The 12,072-nt window shown below is 45.0% G+C and overlaps 1 protein-coding gene across 3 annotated transcripts in view; it reads left to right on the top strand.

Moving 5' to 3' along the window:
* PPM1L (protein phosphatase, Mg2+/Mn2+ dependent 1L) overlaps positions 1–7,441 on the top strand; it is a 248,372-nt gene extending 240,931 nt beyond the window's left edge. For all 3 annotated transcript variants that reach the window (XM_036242253.1, XM_036242254.1, XM_036242256.1), the window contains exons 3-4: positions 973–1,134; positions 4,277–7,441. In XM_036242253.1, coding sequence (XP_036098146.1) covers positions 973–1,134; positions 4,277–4,623 — 509 coding nt within the window. In that variant the 3' untranslated portion in view covers positions 4,624–7,441. The remainder of the gene's footprint in view (positions 1–972; positions 1,135–4,276) is intronic.
* Positions 7,442–12,072: the final 4,631 nt, after the last annotated feature.

The raw sequence follows: 12,072 nt of genomic DNA on the forward strand, positions 1-12,072 counted from the left end.
AAATATTAATGAAGCCTAATTGATGAATAATTTCAACAAGTAGAGGCATTATCAGTTTGAAGCAAGAGTTTAAAGGGTTATGCATTTCATCAGGTATTCGCATAGTCGGTGATGTTGTCCAGAAGGAGGGAGGAGGAGGGGGAGGAGCTGGACAGAGGGTACCAGGCAGGTAGTGGGGGCAGCTCCAACTAGACCAGGCTGTACAACTCTATTTGCTTCTATCCACTGTCATTCCAAGGGTTTGAAGAAAACTTGACTTTTTTTGTGTGTGTGGGCTCAGGCAAGCAATTCTTCAGTCTTGCTTCCCTCTGACTCTGACCACCCCCATCCCCACCCCCAGTCTACCAAAGCCTCACTTCTGCCATCATGGTAGGTTTTTCTGCTTCTACCTTTATGGCCTGCCCCCATCATACCCTGGAGCTGACCTGTTCCTGACTCCCAGTCTGCTGTCCAACTGTATAGACAAGTTTGTATAGGCAGCTCCCTCCTAGCTCCCAGTGGCTTCATAGGGTCTGGCTGCTGGCATCTGTCATTTACTGCGTCTTCCAGGCTGTCCAGCTGAGCAGCCCTCAGCCTCCATCCTCCACACTTTCAGATGGAACTCTACAGAAACTCCGCACCAGAGAGAAGCAGAAAATGTGTATCAATTGTCTGAAGCTTCAAACTGATTTTTATTCTGTCCTAATTCTATTAAGTGTGATGTGTTTAAATTAAGAGTAGCAGAGGCAAAATGTTTTGGGAAAATGATAATGTTTTTCTAGCCTAGTTCGGAGACACTGTAACATGGTTAAGAAAATTGACTGTCAGACTTGATCAGTGTTGCTGAAGTGAGCAGCCATCGTCCTCCGAGTGGCTGGACTCAAAGTCTCACCCAGCGGGAACGATTTTAATGACTGAATCCAGTCACCGGCGAAGCAGCCCAGCCTCCGAGCATGGCGACCTCCTGCCTTACCTCTCTCTTCTGTTTTTCAGGTACCACGTGTTTGATTGCTCTGCTATCAGATAAAGACCTCACCGTGGCCAACGTGGGTGACTCCCGTGGGGTCCTATGTGACAAGGACGGGAACGCCATTCCTTTGTCTCATGATCACAAGCCTTACCAACTGAAGGAAAGAAAAAGAATAAAGAGAGCGGGTGAGCGTGTGCAGCCTCCACGCCCAGTCAGCTGCCTGGTTTCCAGGGGCCTTGCTCTGATAGCCCCTGGGGCATGAGGGTTAGTTACCGGTGATTAGTAGATCAGCACAGAGGCTGCTCCTGAGGTGGCTGAGCCTGGACTCTAGCAAATAAATGGCCACTGACTTTGCCCTTCTTCATGGTCGAAGATTCTAAAAGGACCAACAAAAGCCTTTACTAATTTAGAGGCTAACGAGATCTTTGGGCCCCTGCTTTCCCTCCAGCCATACCAAGCTACTAACATTCCCCAGACGAACCATGTTTCTGATACCTCGTGGTCCTATAAGACTCAATTTGTCCTACAAGATTCGATTTAAGGGTGTCCTTTGGGAAGCCTTCCCTGCCACACTGTGCCACAGGCTCCCCAGGCTGGGTTAGGTACCTCCTCCGTCTTCCCCCGGGTCCTCTGTGGGCTCTCAGGCCACCTTTTACAACGTATGGCTCTCTCGTCTGTCTGTCTTCACGACTGGGAGCTCTTTGGGGCAAGAACTTGGTCTGTTCGTTTCTATTTTCCCAGCACCTTGCTCAGTTCTCGGTATAAGGAAGTCGTTTAGGGAGTAAGAATCCCTTTTTTATCATTTTTTCCTACAATTAGGGGCTGGGCATATAAACTTACATTTGGAATTGGGCTGGAGGTGGGGAATGTAGTAGACAGACATTAAGATATAAAATAAATACAAATCAGTGGCTTATGCAGAGTGTTACGGGTGAGTATATTACCAGGTGGAGACTGTCACGGAGAGACGGAAAGCAGGTGAGGGAATGGGAGTGTCGGGGTGGTCAGTGTGGGCCTCACTGAGGTAACACTGGGACAGATACTTGAGGAAAGGTTATCAGTTGATGGTCCATCTTCATGATTTGATTTGGGGTGTCTTTTCTGTCTGTGGATGGTAGGCATCTTGCCCCCGTCTCCCCCCAGACCAACAGCTGCAGCAGGTGTGCCGAGCGTGCTGTGCCAGCTGCGGGCCCAGCTGCTGGGGGGGAGCGCCTGTGCCCTGGGTCTCTGACCAGGACGGGACCAGGAGGCCGCTGCCTGCGGTGATCTGCAGGTCGCCTCTCTGCAGGTCAGCTTCTGCCCAGAACCTAATCAACATTTGCATCTTCACAGCAGGAAGCTGTACTGTTGAGTCAAAGTGTTGAATGTTGTTAGTGCACCCTCCTGCTTCAGTCACTGCTTGAGATGCAGAATCATGTTTAATGAAAGCTCGGGTCAGGTTTTCTGTTAATGGGATGGAACAAACAATGTTTCAAGAGCGTCTCTCAAGCTTTGATGAGCTGCAGGCGGTATGAGTGCAGTACTCTGGCTTCCTTACTCACGAAGACACCGTCCCCGTGAGTCTACCGTGACCCTGAACTTGAGATCCATTTAGCCTCCTCTTGTGTAAGCTCAGGCAAAGGGAGTGTGGATGCTGCGCCTGGAAATGCCATTTCTTCTGCAATGTTACTTTGGTTTTACCCTTTCTCTTTGTCATGCCATACCCATCACCCCGCCCTCACCCTGCAGGGATTCTCTGTAGGAGCACATTTGGACACTGTCTCAGAGGAGCTTAATCTAAGCTGCTATGTCCAGGGTCTTTTATAGCAAGGCTGAAGGGACTATGATTGGTTTTATTATCTTTATGTGTATTTTCTCTGACCTTCCTTTGGGGACATCTATCTCCCTTCCTGCCTTTGTGTGACAATTCGCTGCAACCAGTCTGGGCCAAATACATGTTGGTCTTTCTGTCTCCATTCCTGATGCTGTTTCCAAAAAGTGATGCTACCTGCTATTGTGTGATTACTCTGTGTTGGAAGCCAAGCCTAGCTATTTACATACACTTTCTCTGTCCCTGCCTTACGAGGTTGATAATGTTATCTTCATTTTACAACCAAGAAAATGGAGCCTCCAAGAGGCTTGTGTACACAAGGACACACGGCGAGTGAATGGTGAGACCAGAACTGACACCAGGACGGTCGGACTCCAGAGCACGTGCTCTTGCCCATTAGCCCACACTTCCTGGAATGTGCTCATTCACCCCCGCCCACAGGAGTCCTGCCTGCCAGTCACAGCCCAGCTTCAGTGCTCACTCCTCCCTGATTCTCATAACTGGAAATCATCCCGGGATGGAGTATATATTTAATGACTACCTGACAAATAATATGTGAATGAACAATGTTCTAATCACTTTAAAGAAAAATAATAATACATACTGTTTTTTAAAATATGTTTTATTGATTTTTAGATAGAGGGAAAGGGACAGGGAGAGAGACAGAAACATCAGTGAGAGAGAACCATTGATTGGCTGCCTCCTGCATGCTCCCTACTGGGGAATCAAGCCCACAACCCAGGCATGTGCCCTGACCAGGAATCGAATTGGTGACCTGCTGGTGCATGGGATGACACTCAATTCACTGAGCCACACGGGCTGGGCAATAATACATACTGTTGAGTGCATGTTATATTCAGGCACTGTGCTAAGTGATTATATGGACTAACTCCTTTATTTTTCACGACTTAATGGAATAGGTCCTATTACTGTCCCCATTTTGCAGCCAAGAAAACTTGAGAATCAGAGAGATAGAGTTTCTCCTCCAAAGTTTCATGTGACTAGAAATAATGGAACCAGGAATTAAATCCATTCAGTGTGACCCGAGAGCAGTTTTTTAAACCCTCATCCTATTTGGAGTGCTGTTTTGATATCTATATAGGCACACCCAAGGGCAGTCTCAAGCTAAATCTCAGCAGTTGTCTCTAGTACCCATGCCTTTGCCACTTTCCTCGAATCCCTGGTTCAGTGCTCCCTACTGTCAATCACTGAACTGTCAAGGTGTTAAGTCAAAACTGATGCCCTTGTCTGCACACATCTCCTACCCTCAGTATTCTTATTGATATTTTCTTGAAGTCTTTTAAGATACAAGGGTGAGGGCATGAGGGTCTACTGGTAGAGTGTCGTACCTCAAGCCATGCAGCAGTGTGCTGCTCCTTCCTGGCAGTGTCAAGGTGGGGGGAGGGGAGCACATGCCCTGTCACATGCGGTAGGTCGGCCTTCTGTGCACCTGTCCAGACTGTAGCAAGTGTGTGAGCTTTCTGTTGGTCAGGCTAATGGGCTCATTCTCTTTCCAGGTGGTTTTATCAGTTTCAATGGCTCCTGGAGGGTCCAGGGAATCCTGGCCATGTCTCGATCCCTGGGGGATTATCCGCTGAAAAATCTCAACGTGGTCATCCCAGACCCAGATATCCTAACCTTTGACCTGGACAAACTCCAGCCCGAGTTCATGATCTTGGCATCGGATGGCCTCTGGGATGCTTTCAGCAACGAAGAAGCTGTTCGGTTCATCAAGGAGCGCTTGGATGAACCTCACTTCGGGGCCAAGAGCATCGTTTTGCAGTCATTTTACAGAGGCTGCCCTGACAACATAACCGTCATGGTGGTGAAGTTCAGGAATAGCAGCAAAACGGAAGAGCAGTGAGCCCTTTGGGGTTGCAGCTGCCGTAGACTAAAGGACTTTCAACATACTGGTCTCTTATAATGTAGTAAAAGGTGTGGACGCTGCAGTTAGGATCACCCATCCCAGACGTGGGATTTCCCTCCCTGGCCATCTTAGGTCCATATTCAATGATGATGAAAAGAGGGTGCTCCTGGCCAATGTAGTTGAGAGGCTGGAAAACTGTTTCTTCGTGTTTCCCAATTCTTTAATCCAGTGTCCAAAATATATAAATGTGTAGTTGTAGATTCACATGTATGAAGCAAATGGCATGTATGCCAGATAGTCCCCCTTTTAAGATTCTTTTCAGGACCCCTTACCGGGCCCTCCGGGCATCTGACTTTGTGTCCTGTCTTTGGAGCAGTGAGCAGAGCCGGCGGCCCAGAGCTGCAGGACACAGGCCGCAGCGTCGCCCGTGAGTCGGGGCAGTGCCCTTTGCTGAGGGCAGAGCTGCCCTGGGAATGCTCACCCTCCTGCACCCAGGTCTTCCGCTCGGCCGCAGCCCAACAGATCTGAGGTGGGCTGCTCTTCGTGGCTGCCCTTGGAGATGGAGAGGAGCAGGGAGGTTGAGGCGGGCTGCACAGCCGAAATCATCTTTTTCTCTTGCTCCCTTTATTAGTTCATTAGACTTTGGGTACCACCTGGCCCGTCTTTGCGCATTTACCCTAATTGTGCATGACCTTAACCTTTTGCTTACACCTTATCTTCTGTCAGCTGTTAAACTTCACAACCAGATGCCATGATTTCTTGTCCTGTTACCAAGAACTCTCTTAGGGGAAGTCAGAAATTAAGTCACTGTGGTAAATCACAGTATCATAATTCCTACCATCTGTAAGGATAGAGAGGGAGAAATAACCGCTGAATCAGTCCCGCTGTGCCCTTGGGAGGTTGGGCACGTGTATTGGGAGAGAAAGCTGGGGTACCACCCTAGATAGAGCTCCCGCTGCCAGTTTTCATGCTTCCCCCCTCTCCTATCCTGGTAGCTTTCAAGTGTCTTTCAAGGAGTGTTCTGAGAAGCCACAGCTGGGACCTGCATGAGTGTTTGTTGAAGCGCAGGACCGAGTTCCCAGCCAGGTGTTGGAATGTGGTGGTAAACTGCCGGCCCGGCTTCTCCTCGACAGTGGAGAGCAGCAGCCTTGAACTTGGCTGCAGATCACTGTCCACAGTGGGTAGCTGTCCCCAGGCAGACTATTCAGTGACCGCAACACTGGTTGGGAATTCAGGCTCAAACCCGTACTGTTAAGCAGCCCAGAGTTATTTGGGGGCCAGGCTTGCTGCTTTCCGTTTCCTATCACCAAAGTCATGTTTCCAATCTCAGTATTTTAAAAAGTTAATTGACAGAATGCTCAGTCACCCTGTTTGCCTGACTGCAGTGGCTCAAACAGCCAAACCGGATTTTCATTGCGTTCCCAGCCCCGTATGTCTGAAATGCCGGGGTGTCCGCCTGGCTCTGTTCTTTCTGAGTCAGCACTTGTCATTATAGCCTCTCGGGGGCCCTGCTCGCTGGCCGCCTCCTGCCCCCCTCAGCTGTGCTCCTCTGAAGCGGGCTCCAGACAGAACCCGCGGGTGGGACGGTTCCCCTGTGGCTGCCAAGGACTGCCACCTGTGGATCCCCCCAGCGCTCACCTTCCGTTGACTACAGTGAGAATGCATAATAGTTCCCCAGGAGACTTGCTTACTTTTGTAAACTATAACTTTAGAATCCCAACATTAGCATTAGGTTTTTTATTATTTTTTTTAGCCACAGAATGTTCCAGTACAAACTACCTACCACCATTGAGATTGAGCTCTTTCCCAAAAAGAGACACTGAACATTTGGATGTGTGTATCTGGGTGGGGGTGAGGAAGGGAACGTGGGGGACATGCTGACTGTGGTCAGTATGGGACAGTCAGGCCTTGTGCCTGAGTTTGCCTGAAGATTTAGGGCGTCTGACTCGGAGTGTTACCAAAACCCACCAGCCAACTTGAGTTCGGGAGTAAGCAATGTCATTTTGTGGTTCACAGTCAATTTTCCTTTTTTTTATTTTTAACAACTTTGAAATTCATAATCACAAAGAAAAGACATTTTAAAATGCTATGACCATTGTTATTGTCCAAAATGAAAATAGTATTGTTTTGGTGAAGATGAAAAAGAAAAGCTACTAAATTAGTAAATTGGTGTTTATTTGCTGCAGAGTATCTCAGTAGATGGTGCAGGAATGCATGACTTCCCCTCTAACTGAGGTTCACAAGGCATCCTCTCAATTTTTCTTTGTAGAATTAATTCATTTCTGACTTTAACCCAGTGGTGTGTATATTTCCTATTCCCTTACTGCCTCTTTTCCTCTCGTTTTGGCTTGTAGATTTGTAAAAGATAGAATTTGTAGGCAAAATAGTAGCAGTTTGATTAATCCCTATGTCCAGAGTATTTTACTCCCTTCCCCTGTCCTGGAGCCCTCTCTCCCAGACCCTCCCCCAGCTGTTGGGAGTCTACAGACATCACCCTCCGGTGCCCTGTGGCTCGTAGCTTCTCCCGTTTTCTAGGGACAGGGAAGGTTGAATGGAGCCCTCAGGGACATTGAGCAGTTTGCATGTGAAGCTTCCCTGAACAGCACTGCCAAAGCCTTGGAGTGTCCCCCGAGCTGCCCAGACTCCCCAGCCCAGTTCGCCTTGCCAATAGCTCCCATGGTGCCAAATTTGGGATGATTTTACAGTCTTTTAGAAATGAAGCTGGGAACGGGTGACCACATGCTTATGAGCCCCAGCAAGATGCCAAGCCCGGGGCCTCATTAACACCCCGCTCTGCTGCCGCCCCGCTGGCACTTCGGATGGGTCGGGGTGCGGGCGGGTGGGGGATGAAGGAAGGGAAGTTTGTCTAAAAATTCATTGTATGTGCAATTTCCTAATCAAAGGAATAAACAATACTTACATAAAAAATTCCAAAGCTAGTTCCCAAGACCTGCATTTATTTTATGTGACCAAATAGCCCAAGGCCCTTAACTCTGAAGTGGCTGTTTTTCGTCCAGGTATGTACACGTTACTGTTACCAGAGGCCACGCTCTGTTCTGCCCTAGCCTGAAGGCATCGGCCTCTTGAATCTCGTCTGAGTAGCGTTCTTATTACAGAGAGTGTTTCATAGAGTTAAGGAGCATATGCAATCCGGGTAAATTAGAACAGGCCTATTCATACAACCTGAATGATTTCAGCCCACATACATTGTGTGCACAGGACTGCGTGCGTGTGATGATGACGTCATCCTGTCAGTCCCCACGTTGGGAAATCGATTACACTATTGAATTGGATCACCGGGATATCTGGCAGTACATGAGGTATTCATGAAGGCAGTGATCACTTCTTTTCTTGGCCAGGTATACCTTGATTTTCCTGCTTTTTTTCCCTGAGTTGTTGCGAGATCAAACTCTTGCAACTGAGTCAACACAGCGGGTTTAGAAAGGGCAGCGTTTCGCTGTACATTTGACAGTATAGGAATACATACTCTGCATAAACTTATTTTCCCATGATTTTAGAATTTTTTGTCCTCCTTTGGACACAACATTAGACTGATCTTCTCTTAATATTCCCCCTAAATGGCCTTAGCTTGTCACACCAGCATTCTGGCCCAGAAATGATATAACTGTTAGATACCACACTGGGATCCACTTACTGCCTGTAGATTAAATCACAGATATTTAGACTTTTGAGCTGTTAGCTGCATGCTACAGGAGTAAGAGAATCCCAGTATTTCCCAAAGTGAGTTCCACAGAACACAAGTTCCAAAGAGACTCTTCCAAGTATAGGGTTCCAGAGTTAAAGGAGTTTGGAAAACATGCTGTCTTAGAACGTCAGTGCATATAAACACATAGAAGGGTCTCGTTTAAATGTCCTGCAGGGGGAAAGAAACACATCACAGATGTAATTTCATTTAGCCTGGTGCTTTCCAGGTTAATGTGACCACAGAAGCTTTTTTTGGAGTAACACCTAATAACATTCCAAGGAGCTCATGTTCCATAGGACCCACTTTGGGAAATTTTGATATAGGGAACTATTACTGTTTTTCTTCATTCACTATGATATAACTCTTTGTAGTTGCAGTAAATTTGCAATTTAGAAGCACTAATCCTTCCGAGCAAGAGGCTGACCTTTTCGTGAACGCAGTACTAGGAAATAGTGCCGTTTAATGCGACCATCAGCGACCTCGCACTGATGCAGAAGCCCCGAATCCCACGTGACGCCCCGAGCTGTCTCCTGTGTGAACGAGCAAGAGGCCTGCCGTGCCTCGGGAGTCCTCACATCTATTCCAGGAGCTTCCCACTGCTTTTTAAAACCTAACTTTGCCATTCGGATTGGATAAACTTTTTACATTTCATCACTATGTGAGAGAAAATCAATATATTTAAAATAATAAGAAAGAAGTTATAAACTATGAACACTTATTTCCCATCTTTCCTCTGACCTTCTTTCCAGAGTCAGTGAAATAATTTGAAATCAGTCAAAGCTCATTTTTTTTCTAAAGCCCCTGTTCCACGTTGTCCCACCTTCACATTTTATGTACAGAATTAAGTTTACTAGGTTATTTCTTGCCTAAAACGTCAGGCCGATTGTCACTGTCAGCCTGGGTGATGGGTTTGGGAAACTCTGAGATACTCTCAAAATAACAGATGAGACAAACCTAGTTGAAAACATGGGACAACGTGAATTGAGGGTAAAGTCATTAACTTAAAATCACATCCAATATTTAGAAATACATCCGCGCTCTGGAAGTTATCCAAAATAGTAAAAAACTGAAAGTAAAATCACTTAGACTGGGAGGCAGATGACCAAGGGCCAGTGACAGCTGACGCTGTAATGCTTCCATCAGTTATGTGCTTCTCAACATGTTCCTAATATGTGAAAATTTTGCTAATTCTCAATAATGTTGATGCTTTGTCCATTTTTAATTTTTCCCACTGTGAAGCTGCAAACTGTTTAACCAGGAGTTGATTATGATCATTTTCATGTGTTTAGTGATAACCACACCGTCATTTGTACAATCACTTTAATAAATCCAAGGTAAGGATTTTGAAGAGAGTATGTAGTAACTGTTCATTTTAACAGCTCATCCAAACAATTCAAAACTCCACCAAAAAGCGAGCAGCAAAAATGCAGATTATATTTAGAGGCATGGTTCCATTTCTTCTAACGGTCCTAAAATATGGCCTCTGACGTTTGCCAAATCCAAATTAACCTCAAAAATCTCCAGGGACCCGAGTCCCTGGCTCAGAGCAAAGCAGCTTACTGTAAAGGCCTGGTGGCAGCTTGTGGGAGCCGGACAGTCTTCCTGGGTCACTGGCTGCCTCTGTAGGAGAGGGACCATGTATCAGCCACCTTTTGTCATGAGGAAATGCGGGTGTTAAGGGTGATATCATGCATTATTATCTCAACGTATTTCTAGATCAATTAGACAATGCACAACTTAAAATAATATTGATGCAGAAGCAAAGGTAGGGGATCAGGAGGACCTTGAGGATACCCAGACATTAAAAATGTGAAAAGAAGGTTATCCAAAATTTGAATGATCAGACTTTTACCATTCACAGGTTCTATTTAATAGCGATTTTTGACATCAGCACGTGCATTAGTGGAAGACAGTTCTCACTTTTCACCTGTTCAACTGCAAGGCTTCCCGTTGGGAGTGTTGACTGATACTCTGCTTGCATGTCAGTGAAGACCATTCGAATGCTCCTTCTTAGAGGACTGATGGCACAGGCAGACTCACATTTAAGAAAAATAGTTTGGAACATATTTTTAATGAAAAAATGCAAAGTTAACTTCCAGTGTGATCAGAGTCAGAATGTAAAGAAAACATTCGTAAGAAAATCTAAAAGACGCAATAAGGAAAATATAAAAGGAAATACTTTAAATTAAGAAAAGGAGATGTTACATTTTATTACATAATGAACCATGCTTTCTGATATTTGCGCTATTTCTGATGTTAAGGAGATAGCACTGCAGTAAGAAAATGAACATTGGACCCAGCCAGTGTGGCTCAGTGGATCCCATGGACTGAGAGGTCCCGGTTAGATTCCCAGTCAGGGCACATGCCCAGGTTTCAGGCTTGATCCCCAGCGGGGGGCATGCAGGGGACAGCCGATCAATGTTTTTCTCTTTCACATCGATGTTACTGTCTCTCCCTTCCTCTCTCTCTAAAAAATCAATAAAAACATATTTTTTAAAAAAGAAAGAAAATGAACATTGAGTTACTTGTAAAGTTAGTAAAATTACAGTCTCTATCTCATTCATTCCCAATGAAATGGATAGATATGGTCTTATTTAACTGAACTGCCTTTACTGTCTTAGATTCTGTTCCCTTTCCAAATCCTACACACAGTTTTATGCCCTGAATCCTTAGAAGTTATGCATTTTTGAGGTGGAAATACTCCTTTACAGAATTTTTTAAATAATATGATAGACTACATGATAGACCTTCCATTTTCAAATCCCCAGATAAAACTGAGGTGTCAGAAAAATACAGTCACAGCTACAACAGAGAGTGAGTTTTAACATCCGGGTAGTTTTCCACATGCCAACATGAGTACCAGTGAGTATTCCGTTTAAAACAATTTTACAAAAACAAACTACAGAGTGATTTAATGTTCTTGCTTCTCAGAGAGATTTCTAACCCATATAATGCAAAGGGTCTTGTTTGCTCATATAATTAAAAACCCTGTAGCAATGATGTTTTAGACATCTCTAACCCAAGAGAATGATGTCTCCTGTGCAAATTTTAAATTACTATCTGCCTTAGTATATGTAAAGACAATCAGTGACTGTTTAGTTTAATAATGAAAAGGTATAAAATTCTGCTATGGGGGAAAAACTAGAACCATGGGACCTTCAGCAAGATACCCCTATTTAGGCGCCAAGACGACAACCAATCTTTATGTGCTTGTCAGTGTCATTGACCTTTTACCTCAGGCATCTGTTCAGAAAATAGAATAATAAATACACAAATGGAAAAAACCTGGTAACTTTAGTTTCCATTTAGGAAAGCAGTGTTTGCCCTTTTTTAACTGATCCGAAATACATCTTTACTGAAACATTAACATCTACAGCACTGTCTTCAGTTTACTGTTTGATTACTGAAGCCTCTGGTTTTTATTTCTAGCACTTAACACAGCTTCAATTCAGATTAGAGAGTTGAATCTATTTTGCAATGCTTCAGTATTCCCATGGTCAGCCAGAAAAAAGAAAACAAAACCAGAAGAAATTCTAGTGAGTTCAGAAGAATGATCATTTTGACAATCCTGGAGAATAAGTAATGAAACAGTTAATTCCCGAACACCTCAGTGGGAACTATGTTCACATAACTCCTTTATGCCAAATGGACAAGGCATACTTCTTTTTAATATAAGCATCATTGCATTTATAACAGATTGATCTACCTTATGAACGGATTGAACTGGGAAAGTCACTATT

This window comes from Molossus molossus, unplaced genomic scaffold (assembly GCF_014108415.1).
Source record: "Molossus molossus isolate mMolMol1 unplaced genomic scaffold, mMolMol1.p scaffold_m16_p_5, whole genome shotgun sequence".
Lineage (NCBI taxonomy): Eukaryota > Metazoa > Chordata > Mammalia > Chiroptera > Molossidae > Molossus > Molossus molossus.